General features: G+C 46.7%; 1 protein-coding gene across 1 annotated transcript in view; it reads left to right on the top strand.

The window, feature by feature from the left end:
- Nucleotides 1-25,059, top strand: part of KCNH3 (potassium voltage-gated channel subfamily H member 3) — a 67,474-nt gene that overhangs the window by 14,690 nt on the left and 27,725 nt on the right. The window contains exons 2-3 of the mRNA XM_082212417.1: nucleotides 21,556-21,789; nucleotides 22,724-22,858. Of these exons, the coding sequence (XP_082068543.1) occupies nucleotides 21,556-21,789; nucleotides 22,724-22,858 (369 nt within the window). The remainder of the gene's footprint in view (nucleotides 1-21,555; nucleotides 21,790-22,723; nucleotides 22,859-25,059) is intronic.

Here is a 25,059-nt window from a genome sequence, read left to right as displayed (position 1 = left end):
CTCATGAGGTGGTCAAAGTATTGGAGCCTCAGCTTCAGGACCTGTCCTTCCAGTGAGCACTCAGGGTTGATTTCCTTCAGAATGGATACATTTGATTTTCTTGCAGTCCATGGGACTCTCAAGAGTCTCCTCCAGCACCATAATTCAAAAGCATCAATTCTTCGGCGATCAGCATCCTAGCATTTAAAAATGCATGTTCTTTCCTCCCCCCCCTTTCTCTAAAGCAATTTAAGCAGTTCCTATAACAATACTACTACACTGTGTGTTTGTTTTTTAATTTAATAATAGGGCACACCTCTGTAGCATGTATAAGATCATTTAAATCAATTGGGGCATTTTAAGAGTGGAATACCTTTGCAAATGTCTCTAGGCATGGAAGCCGGGCCGGGGGGGGCGACGACAATGCCTGCATCAATCTATAAATAAATGATCCCTCCATGTAGTACTTAGTAATATCACTGCAGTTGGGCTGCTGTGTAATTTGAGTAATCTGGGTCCATCTCCTGCACCCTTTCCTGTTATTTTGGGCGCAATTAGAACTCTACCACGGCGACATGAACACGCACGTTGAACTCTGGCATTCTGTGCCCACTTTGTACAGTGTGGTTTGTATCTAATGGTCTTTCTGGATATATTTTTTTTAAGGTGGGGTAATAGTCTTGAATGAGATGAGTGTGCTGCTAGCCTGACCTGCTGGTATATTTTTAAATCCTAGGAGGATTGGAAGTGGGAAAATAAAAGTATTCAGAAAGAGAGGCTTTTGGGTCTTTTTCCTGTTTCCCCCCTCACGTATCATTATCACAAGGGTTAAACTCTGCTAGATGCAGAGAGATGATCCCTCATTAGCGGGCATTGCAAATGTGCCTCAGCTTTGAGATGAGCTGATATTAGCTCACACTTTTCCTTCCTAATCATTGGCTAAATTAGTCAGATTTCTGCAACACTGATAGTTACCATATCTCCCTAAAGAAGATAGATCTGCTATGTTAAATATGTGTGCGTGCATATGCGGAAGCATAAACACACACCTGTTACATAAAACGGATGCAATAGGTGCAATTCTATGCATGTATCCTTGAAAGAGGGACACGGGTGGCGCTGTGGGTTAAACCACAGAGCCTAGGACTTGCCAATCAGAAGGTTGGCGGTTCGAATCCCCACGACGGGGTGAGCTCCCGTTGCTCGGTCCTAGCTTCTGCCAACCTAGCAGTTCGAAAGCACGTCAAAGTGCAAGTAGATCAATAGGTACCGCTCTGGCGGGAAGGTAAATGGCATTTCCGTGCGCTGCTCTGGTTCGCCAGAAGCGGCTTAGTCATGCTGGTCACATGACCCGGAAGCTGTACGCCTGCTCCCTTGGCCAATAAAGCGAGATGAGCGCCACAACCCCAAAGTCAGCCATGACTGGACCTAACCGTAAGGGGTCCCTTTACCTATCCTTGGAAGAAGGTCCCACTGTGTTTGATGAGTTTTACTTTCAATGTGCATAGAATTGCAGGCCATATTGCTGTGGAACAGTTGCATCCCCCCCCCCGTGCTGCGGAACAGTTCTGCGCTCTTTGCTTGCTTTCTAGGCTTGGGTCTGAACAGTTTCCCCCCCTGCCTCCAAGGGAAAACTCACTCTTTAGTGGTAGCTCAGAACAAATGGCAATCGGGGGCAAATCTGAATTTCTGTTTACTCTGATTGAATGCCAAAGAGAGGTTTTCCTTGGAGAAAAGCAGCGGGACAAGGCAAAATGTGGATAAGCTTTGAGAGACGGAGCTAGACATCAGAAACTCGGTTTGAATGTTACCTCAGCTATAAACTGAACTTTGCGGCCTTAGACACCCCCTCTCAGCCTCAGTCCTTCCCTGTGAAATATTGTGGGGGGCATAATTATACTAACTTACCTTCCAGGGTTGTTGTTGTTGTAAGGAATACTGCAAGGTAATGTACACGGGTAGCGCTGTGGTCTAAACCAGTGTTTCCCAACCTTGGGCCTCCAGCTGTTTTTGAACTACAATTCCCACCATCCCTGACCACTGGTCTTGCTAGCTAGGGATGATGGGAGTTGTAGTCCAAAAACAGCTGGAGGCCCAAGTTTGGGAAACACTGGTCTAAACCACAGAGCCTAGGGCTTGCCGATCAAAAGCTCAGCAGTTCGAATCCCTGCAACGGGGTGAGCACCCGTTGTTTTGGCCCAGCTCCTGCCTACCTAGCAGCTCGAAAGCACATCAAAGTGCAAGTAGATAAATAGGTACCATTCTGGCGGGAAGGTAAATGGCATTTCTATGCACCACTCTGGTTCACCAGAAGCAGCTTAGTCATGCTGGCCATATGACCCGGAAGCTGTCTGTGGACAAACGCTGACTCCCTCAGCCAGTAAAACGAGATGAGCGCCACAACTCCAGAGTCGTCCGCAACTGGACTTAACAGTCAGGGCTCCCTTTTCTTTAATGTACATTGAAGCCCTTTGAATGCTTAAAAGTGCTATCGAAAAGTTAAGTAGTAGTATTCTTATTCATTACAGGGACATATGGTGTAAGTAAACCCATCTCCTATGTTTTAATGCTGCACAATGCTATTTTTATATAATCCACTTGGAGATTTTCTTTACAGTCAAACGGTAGCTGCATTTCATTAGGTAAAGACCGATTGAATGTGTTCTCATGCCTTGAGAGCTTACACATGAGCAGAGCCTTTTAAAGCCTTTGGAAATTTCCTTACATAGCCTACTATGACATGTGTTCTTTGGGCAGCGCATCCTCCCTCCTCCCTCAGATCTGTGGGGGAGGCATAGCTCCATGCGCCACCTTTAATGGCAGCGCCACTGCCGCCACCTCCTCCTCCTCCGCCTCCTCTTTAGTGGTGCCCACACTCCAGAAAACTTTGCAGACAGAGGAACGTCTGGCCATTTCACTGTCGGCTTTCTGGCATTTAGTTCTAAACATGGGTAATTCTGGAAGGCTGTTAAAATAAATAAATAAATAAATAACACTGGCTGGTGACAGTTGGTGTTGGGCTTTTTGGGGTGTGTGGGTTTTATTTTTGTTTTATTTTTATTTTTTTTGCCTGCCAGAATGCAGGTTGAGGAAAAAAACATCTTTGTGTTTTTATTTATGCTTTGCTCTATTTTTTGATACCGGGTTTTAAATGTTTAGTATTATGCTTTGTTTTTGGATTTTTTTAAAATCACAGTTCTGCATTGCTTTTTTGGGTGCTGCTGGGGTGGCAGAGAGAAGGGTGTGGCGTACATGTTTTTAAATTAATATTTTCCACATTCACATGATATGCATGGCCTCCACCCCTGCCACCTCTGCCAGCCAAGTGCCAATTGCTGGGAACAAACAATAGATATCTATAAACACCATCAGATTGGCTGCTGTGTGATGCAATATTAGGCTGACCTTTCTGTTTGATCCAGGAGAATGTTTCTTATTTTCTTGCCCTACTGGTTTTTTTTAAAAAATCTTATGCTGTTGGATAGAAGCTCACAGTCTATTTAAGGTAAAGGGACCCCTGACCATTAGGTCCAGTCGTGGCCGACTCTGGGGTTGCGGTGCTCATCTCGCTTTATTGGCCAAGGGAGCCAGCGTAGTTTCCGGGTCATGTGGCCAGCATGACTAAGCCGCTTCTGGCGAACCAGAGCAGTGCACGGAAACGCCGTTTACCTTCCCGCCGGAGCGGTACCTATTGATCTACTTGCACTTTGACGTGCTTTCGAACTGCTTCAGTGTTGGTAGCAGCATGCTGATATTTTTCTTTTTAATGTTGTCTTAAAGAAATCAACAATTTGCAAAGGAAGGGATGCCTCAAAAAGTGAAGCCAGAGGCCTTGGCGAAGACCTCTTTCCATGAATCAAATGAAAACCACAATGTGCTCCGTGGAATACAACTGTTCAGGACCTTGGACAGTTCAGCATTCCTGAGAGATCTTGAACTGAAATTTGTGTGTGTGTGATGTTTTTTCCAGTTCTAGCTGCTAGCAAGGCTACAGCTCCTAGGCAAGCAGGCCGCTTAAACGTTTTCCACCACAGCACCTTTTAATATAAAAAGTTTGGTACAGTTTTCAGGCATGATGACTAGGGGCGGAAGCCTTAATTGGTTCAATCAGTAGATTAAACAACTAAAGCTTTAGTTGATTAGTTGGTGGTAGGAAAATTTAATTGGTGCGGCTGAGAGTTAAAGGCACATTTTCTTTCTTTTAAAAAAAAGTTACGTTGGTTCCAGCTTGTTGATTAGAACAGGGAGTAGAAAAGAAAATGTTAAAAGATGGCTTTTTTCTTTAACTGCAAGTTATCTCATGCTTCTTTTAACATACGAAACAGGGCACCCGTGTTGAGCTATTGGTAATAGGAAGAATATCGTCAATGAATAAGCGATAGGTCGGTTAAAAAAGAGTTAATTTTTAATCAACTAAAACTGGGATTGGCTGACAGCCCTAGTGGTTACTTTTGAGAATCTTCCAGATTACTTTTATTATGGATGCTCAGAGCACTCTTTCAGCATTTAACTTCCAACAACTCTGATGTGTTACCACATGTTGCTTAACATATGACTTTCCCAGATTTTTTTTGGGGGGGGGATGGAGTTTTCCTTTCCTTTCTATATTTCTCACACACGTACTTAGTTCACCAGAGTCTCTTGAGACAGGAGCGTATGACGCCATTGTTTGAACGAGCCCTTTGTATCTCCATGGGAATGTAGACTTTAGGCTGAAAGAAATTAAAAGAAACTGTGTGTGTGTGTGTGTGTGTGTGTGTGTGTGTAAATTTAATTCAAATTCTCAGATTACCGATAAATACCCTTCAGTCAAAGCGTTTTAGTTGCAATTTCAAAATTTAAAGGCACCCAACAACTGAAGCTTAAAAAGAGAAAGAGAGAGAGTTCATCAACTGGCTTTAAATCAAGACCAGGATATATTAGGGTTGTGGTGAATTTTTGCCCATGAACATTTTGAGGGCAAAAGGCTGGAGGGGGGAAGTATTTCATGATCCTCCCTCATATGCTGTTTCATCACCTATTCAAAGCTGCTTATTTCTCCAATCTGTTACTTTGGTGCTGTTTTCATTTATGAACAGGGGCTTCTTTCTGAAGTGATCCCAGATCACAAACCAGATTTTAACTATATGACGTGGTCTTGAGGTGAAAACAGAATGGGGGATGGATGAATGGTATCGTTCTGAATCATGGGTAGGCAAACTAAGGCCTGGGGGCCGGTTCCAGCCAAATCACCTTCTAAATCTGGCCTGCGGACGGTCCAGGAAACAGCATGATTTTACATGAGTGGAATGTGTCCTTTTATTTAAAATGCATCTCTGGGGTTATTTGTGGGGCCTGCCTGGTGTTTTTACATGAGTAGAATGTGTGCTTTTATTTAAAATGCATGTCTGGGTTATTTGTGGGGCATAGGAATTCCTTCATATATTTTTTTCAAAATATAGTACTGCCCCCCCACAAGGTCTGAGGGACAGTGGACCGGCCCCCTGCTGAAAAAGTTTGCTGACCCCTGCTGAATGGTACTGTGTACATGCTAAACTTTTAAAGCATGTTTCCTCCCTCAGAAAAATTCTGGGTGCTGTAGTTTGTTAATAGGAAGGACTTCGCCCGGAGTGGGGGACAATCTCCCCCATTGGAGCAACTCTTAAATCTCCCTCACCTTTCTCTGCTGGCCCCAAAGGGAAATTCTGCTTCCCCGAGCTGAACTCGGTATACCCCTGTGCTTTTAGCATGTGCATTTACCTCTTGCACACCCACACCCCAGCCCACCAATAGCAACTGTTCCAGTGAGCTGCACTCCCCGACAGACTACTTTCCCTGAGTAGGCGAAGGGACATCGCAAGAGGAAGGAGCACACGGTGTCCTGGGGTATAAATAGCTCCAGCCGTGAGTTGTAACAATAGCTGCACCACCTGTGCTGGGAACAAGTTGCCTATATGCAGGAGGGAAGCTGGTGTCAGTTCTCCCCATCTCGCTGGCACATGCATACCCCCTGAAGGTATAGATTTAGTTGTGTGTGTTGCTCCTATACAGAAGGAAAACTCTGGATTTCCTGTGCAAGGTCTGTGGCTTTGCATTACTCATTAGGCTAAGGGTACCATAGCATAGAGTCCCAGTCCTATACTACAATGTTCTGATGGGAACCTCAGCTGCCAGGGGCAATTTGTCTGAATAATAATAATAATAATAATAATAATAATAATAATAATAATAATAATTAATGCTCCACCCATCTGGCCAGGTTTCCCTAGCCACTCTGGGCGGATCCCAATTAAAAACACAATGAAACATCAAACATTTAAAACTTCCCTAAACAGGGCTGCCTTCAGATGTCTTCTAAAATTCTGATAGTTGTTTATTTCCTTGACATCAGGTGGGAGGGTGTTCCACAGGGCAGGCACCACTACCGAGAAGGCCCTCTGCCTGGTTCCCTGTAACCTCACTTCTCGCAGGGAGGGAACTGCCAGAAGGCCCTTGGAGCTGGACGTCAGTGTCTGGGCTGAACGATGTGGGTGGAGACGCTCCTTCAGGTACACTGGGCCAAGGCCATTTAGGGCTTTAAAGGTCAGCCCCAACACTTTGAATTGTGCTTGGAAACATACTGGGAGCCAATGAAGGTCTTTCAGTTAATATGGTCTCAGCGGCTACTCTCAGTCACCAGTTTAGCTGCCGCATTCTGGATTAGTTGTAGTTTCCCCCAGCATGGGGGGGGAGAGTGAGAAGCACCCCTGCCCTCTAGGGCCATGGACCCAATCCAAATTGTTCCTCTCCCTCTGCTTCATTTACCCTTTTACAACACCAGAGGTCTGATCACAGGCTCTCCCCCCCCCCAGTCTTATCTAGTTGCATTGTGAGGGTTATGCCTCAAAAATTTATACAGCTCCAAATTTGGCGACTGTTCCCTTATTGGGGGATCCCTTTTGACTAGATTAAGATGAACAGCTGAGATGGTGAACGGGTGCCTTGTATGGACACACCATTCAAAGGAATAAGCTCATGTGTCACTGATGAGCAGCAAGGTAGAAAACTGCAACCTCAAACAACATTTTGCAAGGAATGCCAAGGTGCGCATTGCAACCTCGCCACCTGGATGCAACATCAGAACTTTTCACACATTATTTCTTTTTTAAAAAAAACGAAAACCCCATGATAGTTGAAATACTTGTTGCTGCTCTTCATTCACACGTGCCACAGCTTCTCTGAAGATGGCATTCACTTTAGGGATTTACTTTCTGAAATCCTGAGGACCGGAAACTTCATTTTAATCTATTTTCGACCAATCTGCCATTCTGTCAGTTTGAATCCCAGGGTGCATGATGCACGAATGTCAAGGAAAAGTATTACAGCAGCCAGGGCCGGCCCACCCACCAGGCAAGTTGAGGTGACGGACTCGGGCGGCAGGATTCACCGGGGCAGCAGATCTGGCCTCCAAGAAACCCAGCTTCAGCCACCACGGCTGCAATGGCAGCAGGAGCTGCAGCACTCTCATTGGATGCCAGATCTGTCACCTAATTGGCAGCCCCACCCAATGCCTCTTCCACAGCGGCTCTTAGTGAATAGGGGGCACTGCTGGTCTTCCCCAACCCCTAGGGAGGAAATGGCAGGAGCTGCCCTCAGGGGTCCCCTGAGCTTTGTACCTGCCCAGAGTGATTCAGAATGGGCCACTTCCCCCCCCCAGTGGCCTTTGATTCCCAGTTCAACCATCAGGTCAGGTTGGGTTGATTCTCACCTCTGCTTTTTCCTGATGTATATCTTCATTCTCACCTTGTTCCCAGTGTACATCTTCCCTTCCCCTCTTCTTCCCTGATTGGAGGGGGGCAATTCTGTGATTCGCTTCAGGTGCCAAAATATCTAACACCATCAGGCACAACTTCAGACCCTCCAAGTATCCCTATTTTCCTTAAAGGGTAAAGGGTAAAGGACTATTAGGTCCAGTTGCAGACGACTCTGGGGTTGCAGCACTCATCTTGCTTTATTGGCCAAGGGAGCTGGCATATAGCTTCTGGGTCATGTGTCCAGCATGACTAAGCCCCTTCTGGCGAACCAGAGCAGCGCACGGAAAGTCCATTTACCTTCCCGCCGGAGTGGTACCTACTTGCACTTTGATGTGCTTTCGAACAGCTAGGTTGGCAGGAGCAGGGACCGAGCAACAGGAGCTCAGCCCGTGGCGGGGATTCGAACCACTGACCTTCTAATCGGAAAGTCCTAGGCTCTGTGGTTTAACCCACAGGGCCACCTTAGGACGTCTCTATTTTCATTGGAGAAATATTGGAGGGTATAGAGTTATCTGATCCCCGAGCCATCCGAAGGCAATCCTGTATAGTTGTTTTTTAATGTTTTATTGTGTTTTTATGTATGTTGGAAGCCACCCAGAGTGGCTGTGGCATCCCAGTCAGATATTTGGGGTGTAAATAGCAAAATGGAATGGGACGTACCTATTTTCATCAGAGAAATGTTGGAGGGTATGCAGCTTATGTTCTAATTTAGCAAATGCAGAGTAGTCCAAATCGCTGGCTAGTATTCTTGCAGTTCTTTTTGGCACAACGTGCTGCAAAGAACATTGAATTGTTTCTGATGTTTCCCACCCTCTCACCCTAGCTGTATACAAATAGGCAATCAAGTTGTATTCCAAGCCAACGTATGGCGCAACTTCTGTCCAAATAGCTTACAGTAGATGGGGAAGTCGGTGGGATGAGGGAGAGGCCAAATGAGCCCCCACGGTGGGGCAATGGAGGGGGAAGCAGGGCTGGCATGACTGGGAATCTGCCCACAAGGGACGCAGTGGTCCTGCTGCAGTGAAGAGGCAGCCTGACTGCTGGAGGGGAGTGGTGCCAATGAAGGCATCTTGCCTGAAGCTGACACAGGAGTTGAGTGACAGTGATGGCCAAAGGAAGGCACCAAGAGGGAGAAGAAGAGGGAAGCGGCTTCTCGCATTGGAAGCAGGGGAGTGTAGAGAATAGCTTGACAGGGAGAGGGAGAATAAAGGAGGCAGATGTGTGCTGTGAAAGAGGAGGAGGTTGTGGCAGGGGCTTGCAGGAGATCCCAGCTCACTCTCTCTCTCTCAGGACCTCTGGAGATCCTTCGCTGCACCAGACCTGGTGACTCACAGCCATGCATTTGACCCACCCCAGGGGGGCCTTGCTAAACCCCTCGTTGCTGCTGCCTGCTCTGCTTGGAACTGAAAAAGCAAGAAAGAGGATTGCCCAGCTCGCACCGGGTGGTGGTGGTGGGGAAGCAGGGTCAACAGTAAGGTTAAATACAAGGAGCCAACGGGCCGAGTGGGTTGCTCAGGGTGCCTGCTCCCTCTTTTGCTTTCGTCCGCTGCACTTAACCAGATAACTCCCCGAGGACCCCAGAAACCCGGCTGCTCTATAAATACCTAACCCATCCCACATTGCTAATAGTGAGTAACAACAGCAGGCAAATTACAGAGCAGGTCTCGGCGTTCTCGTAGGCACCAACTCAAGCAGATCTAACGGGTGCATGCGAAGCCTGAAATCTGCTGTCACCCTGGGTATAATTAGAGGGGAGAGAGGAGCTGGGGGAGCACAGTTAAAACAGCCAGGAGGAGGCGGAGGGGTGGGGGGGGGCTCCTGCCTGCCGCCACCACCCTGCCACCCCACGTCTTAATTGCCTTTTAATTTCAAAAGAGCTGCAGCGCGGCTCGGAGCGATGTACAACAGAGCAGTAGGGAGGTGGGCCCTCGGAGCTGCGTGTTAAACGGCGATGCTCACACAAAGCAAGGCTGCCTTGAGGGTGAAGGGTGTGGGGCTGGGGTTGTGGCGTTGTACAGAGGGCCGGGCCAAAAGCGTGGAAGGAGGAGAGCGCTGGAAAAGAGCAGCCCAGGGTCTGATGCAACCATGGCAAGTTCACTTGGTGGCAGAGGGAGGGAGGGAGGGAGAGAAAGGCCTCGTTTCACCTTAACGAGAGAGCAATCGTGTAGGCTGGCGCCTTTGCATGCTAAGGGCTGCGTGCCTTTGATATCTGGTGCAAGCACGGAACAAGAACGCAGAATGGCACTAGGCACAGAAATCCCTAGAAACTGCAGTCTTTAGAAGCAGGTCTTTGCATAGCAAATCGGAGTTCCAAAAGAACATGAAATCCCAGGACTCGTAGAGTTAGAAAGGGACTGCGAGCGTCACCCAATCGATCTCAACAAGTGGTTACCCATCCAATTTGAAACCAGACTAGACCCTGCTTAGCTTTGCAAATGTGCCAGCAGTTTTATCGCTGCACCACTAGGGTCGCCTGAGGAGAGGAGGGGCTTCATAATAATATTAATATTCATAATTTATTATTTATACCCCGCCCATCTGGCTGGGTTTCCCCAGCCACTCTGGGTGGCTCCCAGCAGAATATTAAAAACACAATAAAACATCAAACATTAAAAACTTCCCTAGGCCTTCAGATGTCTTCTAAAAGTGGTACCTCGGGTTACATATGCTTCAGGTTACAGACGCTTCAGGTTACAGACTCTGCTAACCCAGAAATAGTACCTCGGGTTAAGAACTTTGCTTCCGGATGAGAACAGAAATCGCATGGCGGCAGCGGGAAGCTCCATTAGCTAAAGTGGTGCTTCAGGTTAAGAACAGTTTCAGGTTAAGAACGGACCTCCGGAACAAATTAAGTACGTAACCAGAGGTACCACTGTAGTTGTTTATTTCCTTGACATCTGGTGGGAGGGCGTTCCACAGGGCGGGTGCCACTACCGAGAAGGCCCTCTGCCTGGTTCCCTGTAACTTCACTCCTCACAGCGAGGGAACCTCCAGAAGGCCCTTGGAGCTGGACCTCAGTGACCACTGGACCTTCAGTGCTCCTCACCCCTTCCCCCTAGCTAGCAGGAGCAGAATATTGTTGAGAGCAAGCAAATCAGTTCAGTTGCACTTCATCAGAGCAATGGTTGCAGAACCCAGCTTTTCGTGATAGAGAGTTTGGGCTACCCTTGGTACTAAACGTCTGGGTGGTTTTTGTTTTGTTGTGAAGAACACAAGAGTACATGTAGCTGTGAAGTTAGGGACCCTGTGCCTTGTGGTGCAGGCTCTTTCTGCACCAGGGATCTTTCCCGGGCACTGAGATAAAGCCGCTGTCTCTTGGAAGGAGGGACTGCTATTTATAAAGCATTTCCTCATCTGGTGCTGTTGATTACAGCTGCAGCCGCAAGCATATAGGCAATTATAGGTAGCAGCCTAGGGCAATCATTTGTAAGGTTAGCACCTCTGTTGCAGCAGCAGATGGAATGGCCCTTCGCTGCAAAGTGCCACTGTGATGCAAAGAAGGAAGGAAGGGAGGGAGGGAGGGAGGGAGGAAGGAAGGAAGTTAGGAAGGAAGGAAGGATTCATTCCTGTATAGACAGTGAAGTATTGGGAGGCTTGGCAGTGGGCGAAGGCAACCTAGCAGCATGATGGGATGGGAGAAGTCCAATGAGAGATTTTAGTAAACAGTAGGAACCAATTCCCATAGAGGCTGCATGCACAGCTCATGACTTCCCCCAGAGAACTCTGGGACAGGGGTCAGCAACCTTTTTCAGCCGTGGGCCGGTCCACTGTCCCTCAGACCATGTGGTGGGCCAGACAATATTTTGAAAAAATAATAGTGAACGAATTCCTAAGCCCCACAAATAACCCAGAGATGCATTTTAAATAAAAGGACACATTCTACTCATGTAAAAACATGCTGATTCCCAGACCACCCGTGGGCTGGATTTAGAAGGCGATTGGGCCGTATCCGGCCCGCGGACCTTAGTTTGCCTACCCCTGCCCTGGGAACTGTAGTTTAAGGGTGCTGGGAATTGTAGCACCGTGTGTGGTAAACTAGAGTTCCAGGAGTCTTTGGGGGAAGTCATGGGCTTTAAAGCATTTGGTGGGTGGGTGGCACTGTGGTCTAAACCACGGACCTCTTGGGAAGGTCGGCAGTTCGAATCCCTGTGATGGGGTGAGCTCCCATTGCTCTGTCCCAGCTCCTGCCAACCTAGCAGTTCGAAAGCACACCAGTGCAAGTAGATAAATAGGTACCATTGTGGCAGGAAGGTAAGCAGCGTTTCCATGCACTCTGGTTTCCGTCAGTGTTCCGTTGCACCAGAAGCGGTTTAGTAATGCTGGCCTCGGTACTGCCTGGTTAGTGTGACCTGCAACAGGTCTGGTTCTCCATTTGCGAAATTCCCTCCCTGGGGAAGTGCATGTGTCTCCCATATTATTAACACTCACAGGGAATTTAGAAGCATCCCTGCTCATCCAGCAATTTGATGCTGTTCCTGGAATCCTTACTTTGAAATGCTTAGCTGTGAGCATATGTTGACTGATTTAAAACGTTTTTAGGTGTTCTTAATGTGTGGGGTTTTTTAATAATAATAATAATAATAATAATAATAATAATAATAATAATAATAATAATAATAATAATAGAAAAGTTGTATTGTTTTGCTGGTTTGTAATTTGATGCCCTGGGCTCCTCCGAGAGGAAGGGGAGTTAGTAAGTAGTAATAATATTAATAATAATAATCATCCCCATAGGTATGTGTATCAATAATAATAATAATAATAATAATAATTTATTATACCCCACATATCTGGCTGGGTTTCCCCAGCCATTCTAGGCAGCTCCCAATAGAATATTAAAAACACCAAAAACTTCCCTAAACAGGGCTGCAGCTCAGACTGACACATCACGCACCTGACAACGTGGACTGCAACTCATGAAAATCGATGCCAATAATACATTTAAGGCGCAAGAAGACAAACAAGCGCGCACACGCCATGCATTTAAATCACATCCAAAACCTATAGCTCCCCCCCTCCAATCCTGGAGACTGTAGTTTGTTAAAGGGTGCAGGGAATTGTAGCTCTGCGAGGGGAAGCGAGTTCCCAGGATTCTTTGGGAGAATACATGTGCTTTAAACATATGGCGTGTACGCAGCCTTTGCTGTTTTTGCTGTAACACGCACTAATAAGCCACCCCCTGTCGTACAGTGGTTGCAACCTATGAGGCTGAGTGAAAGAGTGGGAAGGGCAAACAGAAGTCATGGACTGGGTGGCTGGAATATAGTACTGGGGGACGACGACACTGATTTACATACTTTTGGCTGCAAACGTGGACTTCTGCCTTTATTCTGAGTGGATTTATTAGGACGGTAGGTGTACCAAGGGCCAGATACAGACCATCACGGCAGCATCCCAGGAGAGTTATTTGTCTGTGATATGATGAAGGATCCTGCAGGAATTGAGAATTGTCAAACCTTCGGGCAGCAGTCAGATTTCTGTGACAGTTTCCAAATGCCCAGGACGTTTCTGTGATTTGCAAAACTGCCGAACTTGCAAGGACCGGCCTCGAAAATGCTATTTTGGGTTCCTTATTGCCCTCCCTTCCTGCTCTCGCAGTAGCCAAGATTTGAGGAAACTGGGTTGTGCTTTGCTTGGAGTGTGCTAGTGCCTCTTGAGATTGCCCCCTGGTGGGGCTGCCATTGTGAAGGGAAGGCCATTAACGACAGTGATGGCAAACAGGCAGGCTAATTGAAATAAGCAAGTTTGGAGAGAAGAGAGTCCTTCCAGCTGAATTGCAAGGAGAGGGGCTCTCCAGCTTAAACTGGAGTAGGTGAGATGATACCTTCTATCGTACTGGCTTGCCTGTGGAATATGGAACAGAATGTTTCCTGCTTGGCAGGGGGTTGGACTCGATGGCCCTTGTGGTCTCTTCCAACTCTATGATTCTATGATTCTTCTATGATTCTATGCAGGCTCTGGCGTTGTTCAGAATGAGAGTTGGCTGCAGGAGCCAGACAGATGTCACTCAGGTTTATAGAAAGGAGTGGGGTCCCTTAGATGTTTGGGGCAAGGGCACCTTAACTCGGAGCAGAACCTTTAGTGTGGTTGCCTGTTTTGCGGAATAGCATTTCTGAGATTTGACAGGAGCCCACTCTCTGCATTTCTTCCCCTGTGTTGGCAAAATGACAATTGCCCAGCTCTGAAGTTTCCTTGCCTAGGCGTGCCCCTCCTGTTCTCCCGGGTTCTCCCTCCGCATTGCTCAATCCCCACTACCTACCCCTCTGCCGCCCAAGGATAGGTGGGCTGGCTTATTTAATTTAGTAGCCTTTTGACTTCTTTGGAGCATCCTGAAGACTCCTGCTTTTCCAAGTACTTGCGGCTTTATCAGTTGTTAGGTGAGCTAGATGAGAAACTTGTGCCATTGAGCTTTATTAACTTTGCTAGGGGAGAGAATGGGGACGCGGGTGGCACTGTGGGTTAAACCACAGAGCCTAGGACTTGCCGATCAGAAGGTCTGTGGTTCAAATCCCCGTGACGGGGTGAGCTCCATTTGCTCGGTCCCTGCTCCTGCCAACCTAGCAGTTCGAAAGCACATCAAAGTGCAAGTAGATAAATAGGTACCACTCCGGCAGGAAGGTAAACAGTGTTTCCGTGCGCTGCTCTGGTTCGCCAGAAGCGTCTTAGTCATGCTGGCCACATGACCCAGAAGTTGTACGCCGGCTCTCTCAGCCAATAAAGCGAGATGAGGGCCACAACCCCAGAGTCGGACACGACTGGACCTAATGGTCAGGGGTCCCGTTACCTTTACCTTTTTTAGGGGAGAGAAACCATAACTCTTGGTGGCAAACCACCTGCATTACATATTGAAGGTCCATGGTACCTGGCCTCTTCAGGTGGTGGTGGTGAGAAGAAGAAGAAGAAGAAGAAGAAGAAGAAGAAGAAGAAGAAGAAGAAGAAGAAGAAGAAGAAGAAGAATTTATTATTTATACCCTGCCCATCTGGTTAGGTTTCCCTAGCCACTCTGGGCAACTCCCAGCAGAATATGAAAAACACAATAAAACATCACACATTAAAAACTTCCCTAAGGGCTGCCTTCATATGTCTTCTAAAAGTCAGATAGGTGTTTGTTTCCTTGACATCTGATAGGAGGGCATTCCACAGGGCGGGTGCCAATACCGAGAAGGCCCTCTGCCTGGTTACCTGTAACTTCACTTCTTGCAGTGAGGAAACCGCCAGAAGGCCCTCGGAGCTGGACCTCAGTGTCTGGGCTGAACGATGGGGGCTGGAGATTCTCCTTCAGGTAGGGCTGGGAATGTCCCCTTCCTGAAACCTTGGAAAGCCATCCTTGCAGACCATAATAGTGAGCTAGATGGACCAATGCTCTGACTCAGTATATGTCAGTTTCCTATGTTCCTAGTTTGGGTTTTGCTTTATTTTGTATTCCACTAATTGTTCACCCCTACCCCCCCCCCCACCTTCCTTCTTCATTATTTTTCAAATTAACTTTTTTATTATTTTGGAGAATAAAAGAGGTTGGCTGGTTGCTTTAGGTCACTGTGGTTTTATCTCCCATGAACAAGGCTGCTTGGCCAACACACTCACAGAGTAAGGATTCTCCCAGTAGTCTCCATAGCAGGGGCATATTCACCTACAGAGAACCAGGCAGAGGGCCTTCTTGGTAGTGGCACCCACCCTGTGGAACACTCTCCCATCAGATGTCAAGGAGATGAGTAACTATAATTTATAAACCTTTAGAAGGCATCTGAAGGCAGCCCTGTATAGGGAAGCTTTTAAATGTGTAATGTTTTACAGTGGAACCTTGGTTGTCAAACATCTCCATTGATGCACGTTTCAGCTTTCAAACACCGAAAACCCGGAAGTAACTGCTTCGGTTTTCCAAAGATTTCCAGTAGCCGAATGTACCTCACGGCTTCAGTGTTGAGTTTGCCTATTGTATTGAGGCTTCAGCTTTCAGTTTTCGTTTTTTGAACATTTTGGAAGTCGAACGGTCTTCCAGAATGGATTACATTTGAAAACCGAGATTCTACTGTATTCTGTTTTTATATATGTTGTAAACCACCCAGAATGTCTGGGGCAACCCAGTCAGATGAGTTGGGGTATACCGCAAATAATAAAATTGTTGTTGTTGTTGTTACAAGCTTACACTAGGTTAATGGGCTTGATTGGTGAGAATGCTGAGAACGCCCTGAAAAAGATCCTTAAAACACACATACCCCTCATAGAACTACAATTCCCAGAGTTCCACGAGGACCGGAGATAATTCTGGAGCCAGTTTAAGTCTGTAGTCCTAATGTATCTGCAGGTCCTTCCCACAAGAGAGAGTCTGTCACTGATGGCTCCACATGTGTATTCCTGGAAACAGCTCAGTTGCACTGTGTCACTGCTGGTTGCATGACCCTGTCTCTCTCTCTCTCTCCCTTCCCTGGTGGCTCATTGCCTTGGTACCCACACAACATCTCCTCAGAGGTTTGAGATGAGCACATCTTGCCTACAGGTTCGGGGATAAGCTCTCCCTTTGGTGTGGAGTCAAGGAGGGGCAGGAGAGGCCCGATTTCAGAGGGATATGAAATTAGCAATGTCTGAACTGTTCTAGGAGATATGGCAAGGGAGAAGGTTGAAATAAGAAGTGTTAAAAGAGGTGTAAAAAAATAATAATTCAGGAACACAGAAAGCTGCCTTCTACTGGGTCCGGTGATTTATCCATCCATCCCTGCACTGACTGGCAGGGATTCTCAACAGGGTTTAAGGCAGGGACTTCCCCAGAACTAACTAGCTGGTTCTGCTCTGCTCCCTTGGGAGAATTCTGCTTTGAGCCTTGGAGAAACAGGTCTGTTGGTGGTGGTCTCCTTGTCAGGGGTGCCAACTTGAATAAAATATTGAATAAAAAACAAAAATATCACATGATGGGCATACCCACCCCATTTGAATAGCAATGTCCATCAACTTGGGGGGGGGCTGGCACCCTCAAATATTTTATTGTGGGACGTCGAAGGGACCTCTCCCCAGTCTTTTGGAAATGTAGCATTATTTTTAGGTTATAAGTTTTGCTTTGGAAATAGATGGGAAACTTCTAGCTACTAAAAAACATTTTTTGTTTAGGCAACCCTATCCAGAGGTATAGAATGTTGTGTGTTTTAATCTGGTTTCAGCTGATTGCTGGTTTTAATTATTTTTGAATTTTTAAATAGTCGTTTTTAACTGCTTTTTAACATATACTTTTATTGTTCTGCTCTTTCCGTAAACCACTTTGGGGTCGTATTACAAAAAAGCGTTATGTAGATTATTATTTTAAAAGTATTTTCTATTAAAGATTTCTTGGTTTCCAAAAGCATGTGCAATGTCTCTTTTTTCAGGTTACATTTTCTACAGATCAGTTTCATTTGTTATGTAGATAGAGTGGTACCTCGGGTTAAGTACTTAATTAGTTCCGGAGGTCCATTCTTAACCTGAAACTGTTCTTAACCTGAAGCACCACTTTAGCTAATGGCCTCCTGCTGCCACTGTGCCGCCGGAGCACGATTTCTGTTCTTATCCTGAAGCAAAGTTCTTAACCCGAGGTAATATTTCTAGGTTAGAGGAGTCTGTAACCTGAAGCATATGTAACCTGAAGGGTATGTAATCCGAGGTACCACTGTATTGTGAAATCAGTCAATCAATTAAACAAATTCTGCTTTAAAGCAGAGAGCAAGTGCTTAATCCTTTCCCTGCCAGCTGTTTCCCCTTTTAAACCCAACCCCCTCAAGCTGCTTTTCTCTCTAATAAAAAAGTTCCTTCCAGTAGCACCTTAAAGACCAACTAAGTTAGTTCTTGGTATGAGCTTTCGTGTGCTCATACCAAGACTTAGTTGGTCTTTAAGGTGCTACTGGAAGGAACTTTTTTATTTTGACTATGGCAGACCAACACGGCTACCTATCTGTAACTGCTTTTCTCTCTGTAGGGGTAAAGATGCCACGAACCAGCCTTCCTTTGCTCCTGATTGGCCACTTCTGGGTTCCACAGAAACTTGTGTAATGTGTAGTCTGGCCTTTGACACACAGAAAGGCCTGGGTAGTTATGAATGCCAAATCAACTAATCACCTTCACCAACTTTCAGTGCTTATAAACCAGGGGTCAGCAAACTTTTTCAGCAGGGGGCCGGTCCACTGTCCCTCAGACCTTGTGAGGGGCCGGACTATATTTTGAAAAAAGATATGAACGAATTCCTATGCCCCACAAATAACCCAGAGATACATTTTAAATAAAAGCACACATTCTACTCCTGTAAAAACACGCTGACTGTCCGCGGGCCAGATTGAGAAGGCAATTGGGCCGCATCTGGCCCCCGGGCCTTAGTTTGCCTTCCCATGCTATAAACCTTCCTATATTAATGGGTTCGCTCACTCAGGTTTTAGGCATGACCTGGTGTGTGTCTTAAATTGGCTTGTCCCGTTCCTCTGCTGTTTGTAAACTGCCCCACTGCCAACCCTCTTTTACACACACACACACACACCATTTCTTCTGCTGTAGCCACTAGGCCTCACTCTTCTGCCTGTTCTGGCAAAGCCCTCGCTCTTTCACCCTCCTCCTCACCAAACAGCCTTCTCTAGGATCCATTTCCAGCATCCCACCTCCACACAGACTGATCCTCTGGATATAGTAGGGACAAAGAAAAATGCCACTCCAGCACCATTCCTATTCAAATCTATGCAAATGAATCAAGGCGGCCGGGGGGGAGGCGGAGGGGGGAGGGCTCTGGCTCTCCACTGGTGAGAAGTTGGGGGTTTGAGTCCAGATGCTGCAGGCGATGACTAACTCTGCATGGAACAAACAGGGTAAAAATAGTCAGAAACTGGGGATGTACCAGATGGTGCCAACTCCTGGGGAGACGGTGGGGAAGAGGAACTAGGAATGTTGACTCCCCCTCCCCTCCCTTCCACCCCATACTGGGCAACTGGAGGATGGGACATGATAAAGCATTTTTACATTCCCAACTCCATTCTGCATCTATGGTTCCTCAACGCACCTTCTTCCTTTCCATTACCGGGTTATTTCCCCACTCTTTCCTGATGCCAGTGTTTCGTGAATGCTTGCATTCCTAACCTTGCGAGCCTAACCTTTTGATTCCTAACCTTGAGATTCCTAACCTTGAGAGCCAGTGTGGAGTAGTGGTTAAGAGCAGTGGACTCGTAATCTGGTGAACCGGGTTCGCGTCTCCACTCCTCCACATTTAGCTGCTGGGTGACCTTGGGCCAGTCACACTTCTCTGAAGTCTCTCAGCCCCACTCACCTCACAGAGTGTTTGTTGTGGGGGAGGAAGGGAAAGGAGAATGTTAGCCGCTTTGAGACTCCTTCGGGTAGTGATAAAGCGGGGTATCAAATCCAAACTCTTCTCTTCTTCTTCTTCTTGCACAGCTCCCCAGGTCCCCTTCCAACAGTACCAGGAGTTTCCCGCCTTGCCACTGGTGCTGCTCCCTATATCTCACTTAGCCGTGCATTTTCAGTAGTTTCAGTGTTTATGCATCGAACATACGTGCTCCTTTTCTTGCACATGTTGCACCATGAATCCGTTTCTGATGGTCGCTGCTGAAATCCGGGGCTGGTTGCATTTCGCTGTGGTATGTGCAAACAGTTGAAAAGAGCTGTGTCGTCGCAATGCCATGCATTGTGAAAGTCACTGATGGCTTGGTGTCTGTGCAGTATGCACAGTGTGGGTGGTGCTGTGGTCTAAACCACTGAGCTTCTTGGGCTTGCTGATCAGAAGGTCGGCGGTTCGAATCCATAGCTGTCAACCTTCCCTTTTTTTGCGGGAAATTCCCTTATTCCAGAGCCGTTTCCCGCTGCTTCCCGCTGCTATCCCGGATTGTTAGATATCCCGTAGACTGTCCCCAGGACAGGTGAGGCTGCTGATCCCTTATTTTTGAGGCTGCTGATCCCTTGTTTTCAAATCTGAAAGTTGACAGCTATGTTCAAATCCCCACGACGGGGTGAGCTCCTGTTGCTCTGTCCCAGCTCCTGCCAACTTAGCAGTTTGAAAGTATGCCAGTGCAAGTAGATAAATAGGTGCCATTGTGGCAGGGAGGTAAACGGCATTTCCGTGTGCTCTGGTTTCCATCACAGTGTCCAGAAGCGGTTTAGCCATGCTGGCCACATGACCCTGAAAGCTGTGTGTAGATAAACGCAGGCTTCCTCAGCCTGAAAGCGAGACGAGCACCGCAACACCATAGTCGCCTTTGACTGGACTTAACCATCCAGGGGTCCTTTACCTTTACCTTTTTATAGTTGAGCCCTTAGTTCAAATATTCAGCTGAGAGCCATGGAGTGTTTACATCATCAAGCAATGAGATGAGATCTGGGGGTTTCCATGTGTTTTATTGTGCATTCATTATTTGGGCTTGTGAATGGATAGTTCCGTTGGTTAGAGCATGGTGCTGATATTGTGTCAAGAACATGTTGCAGAATATGCCCACAATTAAACATCATAGATGTTGACCTATAAAGCCCTAAGTGGCTCAGGACTGCAATACAGTGGTGCCCCGCAAGACGAATGCCTCAAAAGACGGAAAACCCGCTAGACGAAAGGGTTTTCCGTTTTGGAGGTACTTCGCAAAACAAATCTCCTATGGGCTTGCTTCGCAAGACGACAATGTCTTGCAAGTTCCTGCTGGTTTTTTCCCCTCCCCCCCTTTTCTAAGCCGCTAAGCCGCTTATCAGCTGATCCGATCAGCAGATAAGCCGCTAAAAGCCGCTAAAAGCGCTAATAGCTAATTAGCTAATAACGCAAATCCACTAATCCGTCAATGGGCTTGCTTCGCAAGACGAAAAAACTGCTAGACGAAGAGAATCACAGAACGGATTCTTTTCATCTTGTGAGGCACCACTGTACCTCAAGAACCGCCACTTTCCATATGAATCGACCCAGACCCTGAGATCATCTTCTGAGGTCCTCCTTTGTGTGCCTCTTCCTCGAGAGGTCCGGAGGGTGGCAGCATGAGAACGGGGCCTTCTCTGCAGTGGCCCCCGTCTATGGAATGCTCTCCCTAGGGAAGTTTGTCTGGGGCCTTCATTACACACCTTTGGGTGCCAGGCAAAAACGTTCCTTTTTAACCAGGCCTTTGGCTGACCTAATCAACAACCTATACCCTTTAAAATGTGACTCTTTTGGGGGGGTGTTATCAGATTACAGTATTGTTTTAATTTTTATTTCATATATTATGACCTTTTGTGAAATGCCCTGAGACCTCCGGTTATAGGGCAGTAAAAAAGGTAAAGGGACCCCTGACCATTAGGTCCAGTCGTGACTGACTCTGGGGTTGCGGCGCTCATCTCGCTTTATTGGCCGAGGGAGCTGGCGTACAGCTTCCAGGTTATGTGTCCAGCATGACTAAACCACTTCTGGCGAACCAGAGCAGCGCACGGAAACGCCGTTTACCTTCCCGCAGGAGCGGTACCTATTTCTCTACTTGCACTTTGACGTGCTTTCGAACTGCTAGGTTGGCAGGAGCAGGGACAGAGCAATGGGAGCTCACCCCGTTGAGGGGATTCGAACCGCCGACCTTCTGATCAGCAAGTCCTAGGCTCTGCGGTTTAACCCACAGTGCCCCCCGCGTCCCCGACAGGGCAGTATATAAATTCAATAAACAACAACAACAATAACAGCCTGGAAGGGCCCCAAGCGGTGTGAATGCCAGACCAAAGGCTAAGGAGTAATGACTTGCCCAAGTAATTCTTTGGCTTAGGTGGCGGGTTCTTGAACTAAGATCTTCACCAGAACCAAAGTCACCCAGTAGGCATCTCTCCCTCCCTCCCTCTCTCTCTCTTGCAGACAGCAATTTTGTACTGGGCAATGCCCAAGTCCGTGGCGCCTTCCCTGTGGTCTACTGTTCCGATGGCTTCTGTGAACTGACCGGCTTCTCCCGGGCTGAGGTCATGCAGCGCTGCTGTGCCTGCAGCTTCCTCTATGGACCTGACACCAGCGAACTCGTACGCAACCAGATCCGCAAGGCGCTGGACGAGCGCAAGGAATTTAAGGCAGAGCTCATCCTCTACAGGAAAAGCGGTGAGTCCTTTTTTCACAGATGGGGCTGCCCTGGTAAGGACCTCGTGACTCTGTGGGGCGTAGTGGGGAGGTGTCTCTCGTATGTTGGAGTGTAGAAGTCTGAAGTCTGGGGCGGGTTGCTGGATTGGCCCTTTCACAGCAGCAAAGTGGAGTCTTGGGTGTGGGAGGATATAGATCCCTTGTTTTCAAATCTGAAAGTTGACAGCTATGTTCAAATCCCCGTGACGGGGTGAGCTCCTGTTTCTCTGTCCCAGCTCCTGCCAACCTAGCAGTTTGAAAGCACGCCAGTGCAAATAGATAACTAGGTACCACTGCAGCGGAAAGGTAAATGGCATTTCCGTGCACTCTGGTTTCTGTCACAGTGTTCCGTTATGCCAGAAGCAGTTTCGTCATGCTGGCCACATGACCTGGAAAGCTGTCTGTGGACAAACACCGGCTCCCTTGGCCTGAAAGTGAGATGAGTGCCACAACCCCATAGTCGCCATTGACTGGACTTAACCATCCAGGGGTCCTTTACCTTTACTTTTACCTATTGGACCAGGCATCCCAGTAATGGCAAGAAAGAGTAGGTGAGGCACAGACAGGCTGTTTAGCAGCTCTTCTCAAACCCTAAGGTCTCCAAGGGAAGAGAAGGTGAAAGGCAAGGCAAGGCAATTGACCCATCTGTCCAAGTAGAGTCTCCTCTGTTCTGTAATCTAGACCAGGGGCTCCCAAGATGAGGTGTGCTTTCATCCAGGTGGTCCACGGCACGTCTGCGAAGAGCACTTACAATTTCAATTCTACAGGAGTCAAACTGTAATTCAATAAATTGCAATGCAGCCAGATACAATGATCAATAGAATACAATGGAAACCCATGCAGCATCTAGCACAGTGCATTACAGTTGCTAAAACAGTTATTACCATCTGACAAACAAGACTGCTTGTCTCCTTAGGTGTCCCCTTCTGGTGTCTCCTGGATGTGGTGCCTATCAAGAATGAAAAGGGAGAAGTGGCTCTTTTTCTAGTCTCCCACAAAGACATCACAGAGACCAAGAGCAGAGCACCTGCGGACAACTGGAAGGAAGGAGGTGAGGAGACAGACTGGCTAGGGAGAGCAGAGATTGTCCCATGGACAGGTCATTTTAGAGAGTGAAACTTCTTCAGCCAGGGGTCTTAAAAATAAGTTGTTGGGTGAAGTCCCATATGCTCAGAGACTTGGAGCCTGTTCATTGGGGGATATAGGAAGTCCAGAGCCCTTGTTCTTTAGATGTCCCTTTTATGAAGAGGCACTGCTGGTGAGGCTCGCTGACCTCCTGCAAAAGCAAAAATTAGACCTTTTCCTGTTAGGCAAAGATCATAAGACAACCCGGATGGCTGCCAGATTCTGGGTACAGATCTATAGGTGCAGACCATCCCCCGACTCAAACTAGTTCGTTAAGAAAATCCCCAAACTCGGTTCCATGGGTGATTCTGGGTCATCTCTCTGTGGCAGCTTATCTTAAAGTTTTAAGTGTCTATACGCTTATCGCATTTATAAATTTTTAATTTATTGTTGTACATTGTTTTAAATGTTTGCTTTCCTTCTGGGATTGTACCCCTAAGTGTGTTTTATAAGCTGGTCTCCGACCGTAATATAGAAATATATATAAAATTGTTGGGTGTGAGGAATTCAAATCTGAAGGTTATTTTTTTGTGACTGGAGACATTTAGCTTGGTAAGTCTTTGTTTGGTGAAGAAGCACATAAACTGCTTTTTAAAAACAAATTGTTACTGGTTTTTAAACAAATACAAGAAGCACTAAACAACTTATCCAGCAGTACATCTTAATGATGTTTGCTTTATCCATTGTCTCTAGACATGCACTTACACGTTCAACATATTACTTAATGTAACCACTCCACTGAGAATATTGAGTGGTTGGTGTATTGATTTTGGTCATTAGTATAGTTAAAGAAAGGGGTCCACGTTTCTTGGAAGGTATCTCTATTCATTGTGCCTTCAATTGTCCTCCTGTGTCTGCTGAAACACTCAGACATTGCTGTATCCCAGATATTATGGTATTTTCCTATAGGTTCAGGGGTATTTCAGTCTGGCTCTTCTACTGCTGAGCTATCGCTAATCGTGTTGTGGTCAATAAGAAATAAACTGCATTTAGGAAACGGTAGAATTTTAATTTTGCCTTCTGAAAATGTCAGGTAATTTCGAAATAACAATAACAACAATAAATAAATAAAATAATATTAATATGTAACACAACTGCAAGTACTTGGCAATTGTTTCAAATGATTTCTGTGCAGTTTGAGAAACATTTTATTTGCCAAGCAAAACTAAAATATATTAATTTGACCCAAATATCTTTCGAATTCCCAAGACATGTTACAACTTTTTAGCATCCTCATTTTTGGAATTCAAAAGCTGAAAAATTCAACACACCTGAATTGGGCTACGGCAGGGTAATGAACACGATGCCTTCAGGATGCTGCTGGACTACAAATCCCATCATCATTGACCATTGGCCATGCTGGCTGACGTTGATGGGAGTTGTAGTCCATCAACATCAGGAGAGTACCACATCCCCAAGCCATGGTTGGACCAGAGAGGCCTGAGAGCTCTTAGAGATTGTGCGATGGAGAAAGGTCATATTTCAGTAGCTGGTAGAGAGAGGAAATCCTAGGGAAATTGCTGATGTGGGGAGTGTATCCCACACCATCCCCTATTTTTTCCTGTGCCTTTACATCTTTAGCAGGGCTTCATGTGAGATAATTTTAGCAGATTTCCTTCCTTCTGACTACCAAAACATGCTGCCATTTTTAGCCCGCAATTCTAAAAGTGAAAGGCAAGCATTCCTTGAACAGATGCTAAAGAAGGTGTGAATTAGGACAGGTAAAGAGGAGGAGGAGACAGACAGAGAAAATAAATAAAAAATACTGCTCCAAATGACTTGAAACTTTACCAGTAGAAACCCCCACAAACACACACAAACACACACAAACACACTGTAACAGAGTTAGCAACACACAGTCCCGGGCCTGGCTCCTGTGTCTTTAATAGCAGCGTGACAGGCAGGTGAAGTTTGTTCCACCCTGTGGAACACCCTCCCATCAGATGTCAAAGAAATTAACAACTATCTGACATTTAGAAGACATCTGAAGGCAGCCCTGTTTAGGGAAGTTTTTCATGACTGGTGTTTTAACGTCTTTTTAATCACGGGTGGTGCTGTGGGTTAAACCACAGAGCCTAGGACTTGCCGATCAGAAGGTTGGCGGTTCAAATCCCTGCGACAGGGTGA

The sequence above is a fragment of the Podarcis vaucheri genome, assembly GCF_965113315.1.
Source record: "Podarcis vaucheri genome assembly, chromosome: 2".
Lineage (NCBI taxonomy): Eukaryota > Metazoa > Chordata > Lepidosauria > Squamata > Lacertidae > Podarcis > Podarcis vaucheri.
Note: the sequence above shows the minus strand (reverse complement) of the source record. Positions and strands in the feature narration are given on the sequence as shown.